The sequence below is a fragment of the Diabrotica virgifera genome, chromosome 6 (assembly GCF_917563875.1).
Source record: "Diabrotica virgifera virgifera chromosome 6, PGI_DIABVI_V3a".
NCBI classification, from domain to species: domain Eukaryota; kingdom Metazoa; phylum Arthropoda; class Insecta; order Coleoptera; family Chrysomelidae; genus Diabrotica; species Diabrotica virgifera.
The window spans coordinates 4,948,195-4,964,423 of NC_065448.1; the positions used below are offsets into that span (position 1 = coordinate 4,948,195).

A 16,229-nucleotide genomic window follows, 5' to 3' on the forward strand; every position below is an offset into this window, starting at 1 on the left:
AAAAAAGGAGAATTAATAAAGAAAATAATCAAAAATTGATTTTGGGCCCCCACTGTGGCTTTAGGGTGCAAAGAAAATAAAATATGCATAGGTCATAATGTGTAGCAGATAGTGTGTTCTTTTATTTTCCATAAGTACGTTATCACTAAAATGAATAGGTGACGAAAAAAAAAACAAAAACTGGAGCCCGCCAAAGCATTTCTGAGGTTTACGGAGCCACTGTGCCATAACGGTTGCTTATACGAAAAAAATGCACAGGACCTTATTTGTAGAGAAAATGGTGGTGTTAATTCTGTATAAGTTTTGTTTAAAAAAATCGTAAAAACATGCTCTCCAAGGGACAGGGGTAGTTTCAGCAGTTTATTTGCAAGGATAGGGGTAGTTTCCGCAGGGATCTTGCAATAATCATATATATATTTATGAAAAATCCTATTAATGGAGCATATGTCCATATGGGCCAAAAATAAAAAAAAAAATTTTTCAACCGCCCCTTTATTTATTTTTTTTTGGCTACAGGGGTGCATCAAGAAATCGCTTTTGGTGTCCATGCATGGGTAGAACGTGCACAAAATGATATATGAAGCATTTTAATAAAGGGCATGGTGTGTGAAGGATTCCAAGCAAATCACTTTCTTTATCAATTCTCCTTTTTTTTTGGGTGGTTCCGGAAAAAAAATCGAGGTGGATTATAGAAATTTGTAAATATCACCAGTATATGGATAATCGCTGAAAGCTTTTTTACTCTAGCATAGGCGGTTCAGTATAAAAAGGGGTTTTTTTAAAATGTAACACCCTGTAATTAAAAAATTTGCAATTGCCCTTAAAAGAAACATACCAAAAAATCAGCCACTTACAGTTGAGTCCGCGAGTCTTTACCCGTGCGTCATTAATACCTGGCGAGATAAAACACATACTTTTTATCTAGCATCATTCTCTTCCACGCATGAAACTCATGACAAACCAGCTGACGTTTGTTATTAAGTAAAAACACATGTTATTTTTATGAACCATCTAGACTCAGTGCATTGAAAAGAGACAGGTACAAAAAAAAGACGATTCGATATGTTTTCATATTTTAAGCACAATTTGTTTGACGTTTCTGCTTTGTTTAATTTTGTGGCTGTCAGTCAGTTTAATTTTTTCCGGTTTTTGTCGAATTTTTGCGTTTTGAAGTTTCTTTATATTACACAAACAGTTGTTTTCACAACTAATTCTATATTGGGCTTTGAAATTTAAAGGTAAATAATTATATTTTGGCAATTAATATTTAAAACATACAAAGCTAACGTCATTCACACAGTAAAGAAATGACTGTGTTTAGATTTCCGTCAAAGTGAATAAAATAACAAAAATAAAACATGTTATTGAATTTTTTATAAATTGTTTATTTATTTATTAATCAATAATAATAAAATAATTTATTAAGCTACTTCAAATGTAGCTGTAATTCTGCACAAAAATTTTGAAGCAAAACTTACATTTGACATTCTATATATTTGATATCGTCAAATTTTATAATAAAACCCGTAATCGGAACAGTAGCCACTTTCTGTCAGTTGTTGTTGCGTGAAATAGATTTCAGACTTATTTCATATGCTTTAAATGATGACGCACGGGTAAAGACTCGCGGACTCAACTGTATTTGTGATTAATTGCCGCAGAGTTTCTTCTTAATTTTCATTACAGTTAGGAAAAAATATATTTAAAAAAAAATCTTTTTTAAAAATTTGTCAATTTTGGGGCACCACCCCCGCTAAACGGTGGGTTATAGACATATGCTGTCGGGAAATAAATAGTAGGAAATATAGTCCTCTTCATTTTACTATTAAGTAAATTTTTTGCAAAACTTACAGGAAGGGCTACGTTTCGCAAAAACCACAAATTACCCCCTTTCAAGGGATGAAAAGGGGGGTTCCGGGGGGAAATTTTTTAAGAAAAAGTTAGTCTTATAATAAGCACCCCTTGATATACCAGAAAAAAAAATAAAACCGGACTTGTGTCCATTTTGCGAGGTTCAACCTCTGTTTCCTACACTACATGATATTCGTAGCATTCTTCGATAACACCAATGCTCAAAAGCTACAAATTTTGCCCTTGCTATTTCTATACGGCTTTAAATCTCTTGTGTTTGTTCTGCGTTTTGACTAAGCAATGTTCCTAGATATTTGTGTTTATCTACCCTTTCTATCTGGATAATATTAATATGGAGTGTCTCGTCGTCTTTTGGATGTTTTGTAATGACCATGAATTTGGTTTTCTTGAAGTTCATTTTAATACCATAAATGGTACATTTTTCCTTCAGCCGTTTCAGTATGTTTGTCAAACTTTGTAGAGTTGAAGTGAATATGACAGTGTCATCAGCGTATCGTATATTATTAAGGATTTCGCAATTTATGATCATCCCATCTTTACACTCTCCTAAAGCTTCTTGGAAGACGACTTCAAGAGCAATGTCTTACACCTAGAAGAATTTCTATTATTTCTGACATTTGATCCTCATTTCTTATTTGGACTTTCTGATTCCGGTAGAGGTTTAAAATTACTCTAATGTCGCGGCTGTCAATGTTTATCAGTTTTAAGATATCAATTATTTTAACGCGCTGGACCTTGCCAAATGCTTTTTCGAAATCAATAAAGTATGTGTAACGTTAAAAAATATAGTGATGCCTGAATTTTGTCCACGTGTTTACACATTTAAAGATTTACAGTAGACTCTAAAATAATAAAGGAAGATATAGGGGGAGAGACACTCACCTAGGAGAGATCTTCGCTGTAGAATCTATGGCATTGGAATTATTGGCCTTGAAGCCGCACTTTTGTATTTTTCTGCTAAGTCTCGATACCCACTGCTTCTGATCGTCGTGCGACGTTGCTAGCAGGAGCAATTCTTTGGCATAGGAGGGATCGTAGTGGAGTTTACAGGGAGGCACCGAGTCTTCTTTTCGCTCCAAGTGATCTTTGTGAACCTTTATTCTACATCCTAAAAAAAGATGATCAAAATCAATGTATCACAGCATAATATGAGGGTTATCTTTTTAGTTTTGCATATAGCCATTAGTTCAAAAAATATATAGATTTACAAGTACTTTACATATTACTACTTTACATTACTTTACATAAAAAGCATTATGCTGTTTTGTATGCCATTAGATTCAAAACTTAGTCTTTTGCTAGCAGTTGCCGCTAGGGCATCTATGCCATTTCATTCGTTGCAATCCGTGACTGCACGCCGGGGTTTATTTTGGTTGGATCAGAGAGAGCAGCATATGTGCCTCCTGATGAGAGACTAATAAGTTTCGAAACCGGTAGAGGTGCTTGCTGCACTCTCTGATTGGACTAGAATATGATGCGGCTGTATTTTCGTTTTGCAACGAAAGTGCTAACATCGAAATATATGGTTTACATAATATGATTGTATAAAATATAGCGACTCCAAGTCAATGTTAGTGGATTATATACTATTATTACTCAAAGGGCAACATGGTTCCCTGTGTTACAATCGTACTATGTAAACTATATATTTCGATGCTACCACTTTTATTAGTGTGCTAGTTTCATCTACTTAGCAGAATGTAAGTACTTTCCACATGTTTTTTCTTTAATTAACAGTCACAATTTTAATCTTTTGGATTCAATCTAACGTGGAAATACTTCACTCTAGGCACTGAAGATGATCTGATTCAGATCGAAAACGTTTTGCAATCCTTTTGGATGACATTTTAAGAAGTTTTTTTAATAAACATTTTATACCAATATACAAATCGAAGTTTTTTACTTCTGTATTAGTTTTTTAACTATGGTATACAGCCGCCTACTGGGATTTTCCCATTGATTTTGGATATACTTACTTCTACATTCTAACGCGGGTGGCGGCCTAAACATGTGCCACATCTGCTTCGGACAAACCTCGCACGTCGTCGGCATGTGATAGGAAATGTTCAGAAATTCGTGGCCTTTATGTGATATCACGCTGGGCTTGTCGTCGAAGTTCCTCATCGATTGGCTCACGTCCAGAGCTAAAGCCGACTGTTCGGCATCGGTTTTCCTAGCTTCTCCCTCTCCCGCATAGAGTAGCTGGAATATCCTGGGAATATCCTTTGAATCTGCCCGTATGACATCTCCTTGGGTTACCGAACGGACGTGAAATACTTTGCTGAAACGAAAACGACGTAAAATCAGGAAGAAAATGGAACAGATAAATGAAAATGTGAAGCTGTAGAAAAGGAAAAGGTGACAGAAGACATGAGAGAAATAATATAAAGACAAAATTGACAGAAGAATATGTCAGAAGCACAATAAAGTGGAAGTTTAAACAGCAGAACGGGGAATGGGACAAGAAAGAGTTGGCAAGACGTAGAAAATTAAAAGAATGCGAAAACTGACAAAAGAAAATGAAGATAAACGAAGAAAAACAGGACATCGTTAATAATACATTAAAATACAAAACAAGGATTTAAACGTAATAATTATAGAAAAATCAAATAAATTACAATGAAAACAAAACGAAAGCTTCGCAGAAAAAAAATAACTATATAAAGAAAATATACATCAAATCAGAAAGGGACAGCATAGAGGAAAATATTGAAAAAGAAAGATTAAGATAAGTATAAAAACAAAATATATAGACAAGAAAAAAGAGGAAATACTGAAACAATTAAAAAACAACTAAAAGCAATTAAAAAATACGAATATGCTTTTTCTCATGAGGATCTTTCAGTGCGTCACAGTTTTTCGATTTCTTTCTAACGCATTAAATTATATGTGACAGAAAAAAACGCACTTTGGTGATTACATTTCGTCGGTGACATTTATAACATTTATTCTAGTTATCAATAGATGGCGCTATAATCGAAAATAAAATAATTTGCGAATTATATAATACATCTACGAATATAATCTGAACAATTTAAAAGACTGTACAAATCAAAGAAAATACCATTTTATAAATGCAATAAACACAATTGATTTGTTTTTATTCCAAATTGCAAATGAAATTTGACAACTGTCAGATTTAACTAAAATGTCATGTCACTAAAATGTATATTATCACGGACTTACCTTTTTTTCTATCATTTGTGACGCACTGAAAAATGCTCATGAAAAGAAGAATATAACGAAGGAAACAAAATAAGAGAAAAGAGAATAAATTAAAGAAAATTGGCTGGTGTAGAAAAAGGAAAACTATAGAAGAGGAAAAGACTAAAAAGAGTTAGAATAAAGTATAAATATAAAAGGAAAAAAAGCAAAAAAAAGTTGGAAAAAGAAATAAAACAGAAAAGGAGGAATAAGAGATGTACGAGAGAAGAAGGAATAAAAAATAAAGACAAATAAGGGAGATGAATAAATGAAGTGAGTAAAAAGGCAAAGCAAATAAGGGGGATGGTAAAAATAAAACTAGTTAAAAATAATAAAACAATGAAGAATATGTGACAAAATAATAGCACGAATAGGAATAGGGGCAAATTTTCAAACTAAAGGAGAGTAAAGAGGAAAAAGAAAAATAGAAAGCAAAAAATTTAGTAAGTTAGACAATTTAAAAATAAAATACAAGAAATATCACAAAACAAATTAAAGAGAAACATGTGCAAGGGAAAAATGTTGAAGAATATGTGGAAAAACACCACATGCATAGAAAATGGTATATAATACACAGAAATATATACAGAAGGAAAAGAGAAATAGAAAGCAAAAAATAGACAATGATAGAAAAAAAAATGAAATACAAGAAATACAACAAAATAATGAAAAGTGACGGTACTACAACAAAAGAAAACGATAAGAGAAAAGGAGATCAACAGGTAGAGTTACAGCGACCTTTTAGCAAAAGTCGACAAATAGGCCAATAAAAGAGAGAAAATGGAGGAAAGCGTACAAAAAATATGGAAATGATGGCGATAGTGAGTGCAAAGATTGAAGAACAATCAAATGAATTCAGTGAAATCCGTAGAGAGCAAACAGAATATAGAGAAGAAATAAGAGAGTGAAGACAAGAGAATGTAACATTAAGAGAAGCAAACAGAAAACTAAAACAGGTAGTTTTTCAAATATACGAAAGGCTTGAAAGTTTATAAAATGGAAAAAGGCGTAAAAATGTACGAAGAGGATAAAAAAAATATACAAAAGAACAGTAAATTGTGAAATCAAAGAGATGGCCTAGTTATCAACGACGACTTATCAAAGAAAGACAGAATCGTACAGAAATATGTCAGAAAGAAGGCGCAAGAACCAAGAAAGGAAGGGAGAGAAATGAAAGCAGTGTATAACAAAATGTCCTCTGATCATGAAATATCGTACTGGGAGGGCATGAAACAAACGTTGGTGGTAGAGACCAAAGCAAAAAACTAAGCACCAGCAGGCAAAGGAAACAAAGAAACAGAAAGCAGAGAAAGCAAAGAAACAGAGTATGTTAGAAAAAAAAAATACAAGAAATCAGTAAAGAAAATTTGGCACAACGAATAAAATATTGAAGAACGAGAAGCTAAGTAATAGAAATATTTTAAAAAAGAGAGGAAAAATAAAGTTTTTTTTGCCGTTTTTACAGTAATAGAAAATTAAAAATCGCAGGAACAAGAAAGGAAGGCTAGTAAAGAGAATTAAAAAAGAGGAAAAAGATATGGCAAAAACAAAAAATTAGAGAAAGAAGCAGGAACTTACCATAAATCCAGGACTATAACCGGATCAGAATTCTGTTTATCATTATCCGAATTATAAAAGATAATTTTCCGACTAGACACGACGACGTACTGTTTCTTCCAGCCGTGTCGTTTGATATTCTGTTTCGAAGGTATCGACAACCACCCCTCGAAGACAGCATCTATTTCATCCCCCTCGTTGTCGGCCGAACTGAGAGACGCCGTTTCGCTGTTCATAGACCACAATTTGGTTTGAAGCTGCTCCAAATCGGCGTCTTTACTGTCCAACTCCATTTGAAGTCGTTGCTTTCCGGATAGCTCCTCACTTAATTGGGCCTGAAATACGTACAAATAAAATAAACAATAAGTACAACAAAGATGTAGCAATAATAAACTAGATGTAAAACTGGAGGATCATAAGTGAAGCTGTTTTTTTTTTAAAGTTTAGTGTGTGACGATAATATAATTTTATCGTGTAGAGCAGGGGTGGGCAAAAGCCGGCCCGCGGGCCGCATCCGGCCCTTTCGCTTATTTTATCCGGCCCGTTGAAAAATCCCACAAGCATTTTTTAATCTCTTTTTTGTTAAAATTAACAGTATTAATGTGTGTAATGTTCATATAAATAATGAAATATGTACCTAAATAATAGAGAGTATTATAATTTCGAACAATTGAAACTATATTCCTACTTTACTACATAGAATTGAACAATTACTTCTCTCACTCTTCGAGACAATGATGTTTTGGTTTTTATTCCATTTTTTCTTCGAGTTTACCCTTCACAATCAGCTGCAACAACTCATACTTATCATTTCTGTGCCCTAATACGATATATCTTCTTTTAATGATAGTCAGAAGTTCTCTATCTCTTCCCATTATGTGCAGCACCATTTCGTTCGTAATATGATCGGTCCAGGGTATTTTCAAAATTCTTTTAAAAAGCCACATCTTCAAAAAGCTTCAGTTTTCTCATTAAGTCAACATTAACAGTCCAAGCTTCGGCACCATAAAGAAGAATAGAGTGGATATAACATTTTATCATCCGATATCAGATTTGGTTACTCAGAAATTTCCCTATATTCAAAATGGCTGCTTTTGATAGCCTATTCTTCATCGAATTTTTGATTTCGGATTTAGATCTTCTGTAATACAGAATCGTATTATCCACTTGTTCAATATCTTCATTTTTTATCTGGATCCTTGTTATGAATGATACAATGGACCATATTTCTTTAAAAATTACGTGACATATTTTACTGGGCACAAATTGTTTGCATGCACACCCCAGTATGATAATGTATTATTACTATTATCTATTGTAAACAGTAAAGTTTCTTTGTCCAAATGCTTTAACATATTTAAACGCATAGAAGATGAACTAACTGATCCAATTGAAGCTGGCAATGGCATACGACAGGGGGATTCCCTGAGTTATTATTATGTTTACCCTTATTGTTCAACCTAATCATGGATAAAATAATAAAAAAGTAAGAACTAAAAAGGATACCAAATGAGAGAAAAACAACTTAAAATAATCTGCAATGCAGAAGATGCAATACTAATCTCTCAGAGTGAAGATAATTTACAGCGGATTATGCTGCACCAATTTAATATAACCACCAGAAACATGTTAATTCCCTAAAAAGAACAAAATGCATGGTTATAACAGCACATCCAATAAGATGTAAATGGGAGCTGGAGGGTTATGTAATAAAACAAGTGAGTGAGTTTTAGGCGTCACAATATCTAGCTACGGAAAACTCGAAACAGAAGTGGAAGATCAAGTGAATAGAGCAAACAGAGTCGCAGGTTACCTGAATGACACAATATGGACCAATAAAAATATCGGAAAAGAAATGAAAGGCAGAATTTACAGAACAGTCATCAGACTAATATTGACATACACGTCAAAAACACGACCTGACACAGAGAGGGCAAAAAGATTGCTCGAAACAGCGGAGATGAAAACCCTTCGAAAAATCGATGGCAAGACACTGTGGGACGGAGCTAGAATTATAGATATACGACGGAGATGCAAGGTGGACAACAGTTATAAACGGGTAAGAAACAGAAGAGTAGAATGGAATGACCACATAAGCCGAATGACCACAAATAGAGCACTATAAGGACGGCGAGAGACGGTTCCTCAATAGAAAGGCGGTCAGTGGGAAAACCAAGAAAACTATGGAACGACAACTTACTGGAGGAACATTGAAAAATCAGACAGAGTCATGTCTATACAAAAAGAAGAAGAAGTATTTTTGTAAAAAAAATTTCTTGGGCAGGGCAAAATTCGACCAAAAATATTCGCATGTGCACAGCGTAGGTAGGCGGTACAGTACTCCGGCCCGGGAAACATTTTGAAAATTTCATTTTGGCCCGCGCTTAAAAGTATTTGCCCACCCCTGGTGTAGAGTGTAGAGTATGCCAATGTATTAAGCAAAACGTATTTTTATACCGTCTCTGACAGTATAAAAGATTCCGTCGGAAATTCATTTGATTATTCTCGGTGTATTAAACGGAGAATAATCAAGAAGGTATAATAGGTGAGTTAAGTATACCCCGACCATATTCCAAAACCTTCCGAACCCCGTCGTCTTGGCGAGTTAAGCGATTTCGACGGTTCACAACCCCATCCCCTACACGAGCTGAGCGTAGATCCTTACATATCTAACCCCTCGCGAGTTGAGCGAAATTTCCTCTCCTTATGTATCCATTTTCATATTAATAAATAAATGCTATTCCTAATCCAATCGATCGTCGTTTAGTATAATTTAATCATATATCAAATATCGTTACATCGACCCGAGATTTACGAAAGTCCGATATGAAGATTGTAAATATATTTTGATAACGAAATTAACAAGTAATTAACCCTAGTTACCTTATCTTTTGTATGATTTGGTTTTAAAATACCTGTCTTAAAAAACGAATCATGTCTTTAACTGTGTTTATTACCCGAGATGATGACAAGCCTTGGCCTCCTTTATTTTTTGCCTCCACCCTTGCTTGTCTGTGGCTGCTCTTCTCCATACACGGACTCCTAAAAGGGCTTGTGCGTTGCTGTTTACTGTATCTTCCCAGCGCTTTCTTGGCTTTCCAACCGGTCTCTTTTCCTGCATTCTAGCGTTCAGTGCTCTTTTCGGTAGCCTATCCTCTCCCATTCTTATCATATGTCCGGCCCATTGCAATCTTTTTATTCTAATGAAGTCTAACAGGGGTGTTTCCTTATAAAGTTGATAAAGCTCGTTGTTGTATCGGCTTCTGAAGATTCCGTTCCGAAGATTACACTTGTTTCCCGTGGTAATTATATGGAATTTTGGTGAGTGGTTTTAAGTCGTAAAATAATCTTCTGGCCGAAAAATAAGCATTTTTTACTTATACGACTATTTTTAAATCATAATTAGATAATGACTTAGTTTTTGACGTTTTTGTAATTATATTGGTTAATCTTTGGGTTTGTGGTTTAAAATCTATATAAATAATAATGAATGTTTGTCTGTATGTACCTTATAGACTCGTAAACTATGTATTTGATCAGCATAACATAGCATAACCTAAACAGTATATGTGTTTAATCACAAATTAACCCCTTAATTTGTATTGTCACATTAATCTTAATTTCCAAATTTTTGATAGTTTCACCGTGTATAGTTGTGAGTACCTAAAATCCTCGCTTAAATTATATTTGTCATCTTTTAAAGTACAAAGCTTTTGTTACTGTGCTAGAACCATTAACCTTTGTGCTGAGGTGTACATTGTACATTATTGGCGCAGTCTATTAAAAAATGTTACCTAACCAACAACTCTAATGTTCAGTACTGTCAATAAAACCATACTTTTACTCCACGACTTCAACATTTATTTATCACCGTCGATCGAGAAGAAACGGGCACAGGGCATTTAAATCAATTAGAAAATAATTATATTACAATCGATTTGTCCAATATTCAATCAAGTGTAATTTTAAAATTATTGCCCCCTTATATTTTCCGCCGAATAGCGCCCTCTGGGGTGTATTCTGTAACATTTCCGTTAAATTTTAGAAGCCTCTAAAATTTTAAAAATATATAAAAATATTTTGGTATTCTGTAAATTATGGATCCGTTAAAATCAACCTAAACTGTTAAGACTCCCTCTAAATAAAAATATTTTAGAGGATGTCAAAACGTACCCGCTAAATTTTTAGCAGTCCTTTAAATGTGGTTTGATTATTTTTATTTGGTTATGTTTATATGAATAGTAGTTTGTTATTTATGTATTATAATGGAGATAAACATTTAAAAATGGCAAAAGGCTTTTTCTTTTTATAATATATTTGGTGAAGAAATAATAAATAATAATGAAAGGTAAGTCTCAGTCTACTTTACAAACGACACACTACACCCATACTACACCTATAATAAAATTCAAATTTTTGTTTCTTTTTGTAGAGCTGAATTCAGATTACAACAAAAACAAAAAGTAATTGGATCTGAAAGTAACTACAGTTGCAATTTCAAAGGAAGTAGGTACCTACCTACTAAGAAATGTGATTGAAAAATTGTTGAAATCAAGATGTTTGTCAAAGCAATTAAATCCTATAAATGCAGGTAAAATTATGTAAAATTATTGTGGAACAGTGCAAAACGTATAAAATGTTTATCAAGATGAAGTTCCAGAAGGTTTAGAACCAGATGCAGATGAGGTAGATGACCTTAATGTAATTGAAAATAGAGCATTTGACCAAAATTAGTGTAGAAGGGGAGAAGAAATACAATATGCAATTTCAAATACAATATGCAAAAATTTTTAATTGGAAAATATGAGTTTTACTAAAATATAATTAAATAAAATAAATATTACTATTTTCTAGCAAACTGTCAATTTCTTCTTCTTTCTTAAGATTTTTGGCCTCTGACAGTCAGTTTTCGGTCAATTTCTAGGTTAAAAGTAGTTCAAAAACGCAAAGCGGGCGACGTTGCCGTATTTATTTCAAAACCTTTTAAAGGATTCTTCTAAAAAAATTATTTTAGCGGTCCTCTATAATATGTGTTTACAGAATGTCAATCTAACATAAAAATTTAAGAGGACCGTTAAAAAGTTAAATTTTAGAGGTCTCTTAAATTTAACGGAAATGTTACAGAATACACCCCTCTATCCGACTTCAATTTTATCATACGTAGTTCGACCTCTAGGTTATTTAATAGAACTGTGGGGAGTACATTAAGGTGGTCAGTTACACCACTCTTATTCTCTAACAGACCACATCAACATCTGTGGGTGGTCTGTTAGAACTGTTAAAAAATAATTAAATTCATACTTACACTTAAATCTTGTATATTCTTTTGGTAGTTGCTGATCATCTGATTATACTTGTCCTTTTCTAAACTTAGTTCTTGTTGCAATTTCTTCAAATCCTTCTCTTTCCTCCTCAGATCCGCATTGGATACTTTGGACTTACCCTTACCGGATTCTCTGATATCCTTCCTGTTCAGTATTTCGTGTAACTTGTTGACCGCTTGTTGTTTGAGAAGACTTTCAGTATTCAATTTGGCGACCTGCGATAAAAATAGTGTCATTTTCAGAAAATATATGTAGAAAGAAATATAAAGCGCTGTTTCACACACTAAGAATTTTGAACATGCGATGGTTGAATTGTATATAGTGGCTCGAGCAATCATATGGAATATTTCTCCCTTCACCGCTTGAAACGTTCGGTAAAGGGAGAAAGATTCCATATGATTGCTCGAGCCACTATATGCATTTCAACCATCGCACGTTCAAAATTCTTAGTGTGTGAAACAGCGCAAACTGAAAAGCAACAAACGTAAAATGTTACATACGATTAAAAGAAGAAAAAGTTTGGCATTGAAATAAAATTTTAAGTTTCTAATTCATTGGAAAGTTAGTTTAAAGTTATATTCTTCTTCTTGTAGTGCCTATCCGTTTAGGATGATGGCGACCATCATGGCAATCTGTACTTTGCACACTGCTGCTCTAAAAATATTTGTGGTTATTGTGTTACCATGTACGTAGATTTTTCAGTCAGGAAATCCTTCGTCTTCCTGGTTTTCGCTTTCCTTCTACTTTTCTTTGCAAGATTAGTTGCAGCAGTCCATATCTTTCACTGTTCCTCATGATGTGGCCAAGGTATTCGATTTTGGCTGTTTTTGTTGTGATTAACGTAGTTGTGGTCGGTATAAGATATCTTCAGGATTCGACTCATATCTTCAACGATAAAGCCACATATCAAAAGCCTCAATTTTCTTGCAGGTGGTGTCTGTGAGAGCCCACGACTCAACTCCGTACAACAGTATAGGAAAGATATAACATCGTAGTAACATGATTTTTACTGCTATCGACAAATCATGACATTTCAATAACTTTACCATTTTTTAAAAAGCAGATCTTGCTTTCTCTATCCTGCAATTGATTTCTATGGAATGGTCCAAATTTTCATTGACGCTCGTACCAAGGTAGGTGCATGTTTTTACTTTTTCTATTTGTTGACCGTTCACACTGATTCGTCCAAATTGCTGTTTCTTCTTAGAGATCATCATACATTTTGTTTTCTTAGTCCATATCTCTGACTGACTTCTGCGATTCTGTTCATTAACTCCTGGAAGGCTTCAGAACTGTCAGCGAATACCACCGTGTCGTCTGCGTATCTTATGTTATTGATACATTCTCCCTTTAATTCGAATTCCGGCTTCAACATCATCCACTGCTTCTTGAAAGATTTCCTCAAAGTAGATGTAAAAAGCAGTGGTATACATCCCTGACGGGCCCCACGTTTGATTTTGATATCGTCGTATTCTCCTGACTCTGTCCGGATAGATGATGTTTGATTCCAGTGGAAATTGCTGATAATCCTTAAATCACAGATATTTATTCCAATACTCGTTATTATCTCCATCAGCTTGTCATGCTTTACTGTATTGAACGCTTTATGGTAATCAATGAATCATACATAAATATTGCAATTTGTCTCTACATCGTTGAAATAGCATTTTTATATTAAATAGAGCCGCTCTTGTACCTATAGTCCAGAAAGCCCTGCGCATCCGCTAGGAAAAATATTCTAATTCGGATTTTTTGCACAATCTTACTCAAAAAGGACCCCTTTTAACAAATTTGCATGTTGCCAGGACCAAAAGTTGGTCAAAAATATTTTAAACGTTTTTTTTGAAGTTATACTTCTTTACCGGCGATAGAGGGTGATTTTTTTATATGTTAAAACCTATCAGCCCGGCGCATGCGCATTATAACTTTGTTCTGATTGGATGTTCAAATGACATGTCAAAAATTATCCGATATGGCAGCTGTGGTTTGGAGGTAAAGGTAAAGGTAAACAAATGTATATTAGTTTTATTGTTGTGGGGTAAATGTATATTAGTAAATAATTAATATAATTAGGTAAATGTATATTAGTTATATATATTAGTTTTATTGTTGTGAGGACAGAAACAAAAAAGTTTATAATATTGTAGTGACTAAATAGTTTTTAAAAGCAACAGGTACGTAATAATTGTTAATGTATCATGGGTATAAACCTACCTATTTGATCTGCCAAAATACATAGTATGTAATACTTTTATTTATATAATTTGATTACCATCAAAATTTCTATCAATATTCACCTAATATATTGTTTTTTTACTCTATGTTTTGTTGTATTTTTTCAATTCTAAATCATTTCAATTCAAAATTAAAATAATTTGATCAATTTTCAAAATATCAAAATATCACAAGTTTAATCCGTTTAGTTAGTCGATCTTCGTAAATAATGACACATAGTGTCCGTGGCTAAGCGGAGAAGGCGAATGAATTCCAATACCAACCGCTCTTATCAGCGCTGGTTCGAGTCCCAATAGAAACTTTCTTTTTTGTTTTTTTTTTAATACATTTTATGATTGTAAGTATATTTATTATATAATTGTATTTTCAGAAAATACGTATTTAGTTAAAAAATTTTTCGACAATTAATGTTCAGACATCATTTGTGGCTTGTTAATGTGTTTGTGTGTGTTTTATTCTTTTATTATTTTAATTTTTGGCACTGTTCTAATAAAAATGTTTGAGAAGTAGTAAGTATAAATTAGTTTAATATTTAAACAAAATATAAATAACAAGTATATTAATTTCGTTTAAATCATATAATAGAAGTATAACTTCTTACGTGCGTACAAAGTACACACACACATTCTTTTTTTGTTTTTTCCTAAAATTATTTTTTTGCATGGAACATTTTTTTAGGTTTTTTGGATCATTCCAAACAGAAAAGGTCTTTAGTGACTTTTCTCTAAAGTTGATAGTTTTTGACATACAAGTGATTAAAAATTGAAAAATTGCGAAATCAGCCATTTTTAATCCTCAAAAACTATGTGAAAAACTGAAAATTTGAATGTTGCCAAGGTAGGTAGATATTCTTTAAACATCGGTTGATGAAATCATGAAGAGTTTTTTGCAATACAATATCAAAAACCCCTTTGTTTTTTAATTGCCAATCAAGCGTGCGCGACACTATTTTCCACCGTTGCATGTGTATACAGTATGGTGCAAATGAAAGGAATAAATTCGTTATTTCGTAAACCGGTGACTTTAAGGAAAATTCCAAAAACAGGTCGGTTTTTATTTTTAAGTTATGATATTGTGGCATATATCGTATACTAGTGACGCCATTCATCTGGGCGTGATGACGTAATCGATTTTTTTAAACGAGAATACGGGTCATGTGCTGGCTCATTTGAAAGGTTCTTCAATTCTCAATTCAGTAATATAAACATGTACATAATTATTTATACAGGGTGTCCAAAATTTTTTTATTAAATTAAATCATTTGGCAAATTGACAAAAAAATTAAATTGTTGGACACCCTGTATAAATAATTATGTAAATGTTTATATTACTGAATAGAGAATTGAAGAACCTTTCAAATGAGCTAGCACACGACCCCTATTCTCATGTAAAAAAATCATCGATTACGTTATCCCGCCCAGATGGATGACGTCACTAGTATACCATATATGTATGTCACAATATCATAACTTAAAAATAAAAATCGACCTGTTTCGGGATTTTTCCTTAAAGTCGGCGGTTTACGAAATAACGAATTTATACCTTTCATTTGCACCAAACTGCATACACATGCAACGGTGGAAAAGTGTCGCGCACGCTTGATTAGCAATTAAAAAACAAAGGAGTTTTGAATATTGTATCGCAAAAAACTCTTCGGGATTTCATCAATCGATGTTTAAAGAATATCTACCTACCTTGGCAACATTCAAATATTCAGTTTTTCACATAGTTTTTGAGGGTTAAAAATGGCCGATTTCGCAATTTTTCAATTTTTAATCGTTTACATGTCAAAAACTATCAACTTTAGAGAAAAGTCACTAAAGACCTTTTCTATTTGGAATGATCCAAAAAACATAAAAAAAATTTGTTCCATGCAAAAAAAATAATTTTAGGAAAAAAACAAAAAAATAAAGTTTTAAAAAATTTTTGACCAACTTTTGGTCTTGACAACATGCAAATTTGTTAAAAGGAGTCCTTTTTGAGTAAGATTGTGCAAAAAATCCGAATTAGAATATTTTTCCTAGCGGATGCGCAGTG

The 16,229-nt window shown here is 33.2% G+C and overlaps 1 protein-coding gene across 4 annotated transcripts in view; it reads right to left on the reverse strand.

The window, feature by feature from the left end:
• LOC114327074 (rho-associated protein kinase 1) overlaps window positions 1–16,229 on the reverse strand; it is a 194,885-nt gene that overhangs the window by 98,413 nt on the left and 80,243 nt on the right. For all 4 annotated transcript variants that reach the window (XM_050654227.1, XM_050654230.1, XM_050654228.1 and 1 more), the window contains exons 13-16: window positions 11,939–12,172; window positions 6,655–6,968; window positions 3,849–4,153; window positions 2,755–2,980 (exon numbers count right to left, since the gene is read on the reverse strand). In XM_050654227.1, the coding sequence (XP_050510184.1) occupies window positions 2,755–2,980; window positions 3,849–4,153; window positions 6,655–6,968; window positions 11,939–12,172 (1,079 nt within the window). The remainder of the gene's footprint in view (window positions 1–2,754; window positions 2,981–3,848; window positions 4,154–6,654; window positions 6,969–11,938; window positions 12,173–16,229) is intronic.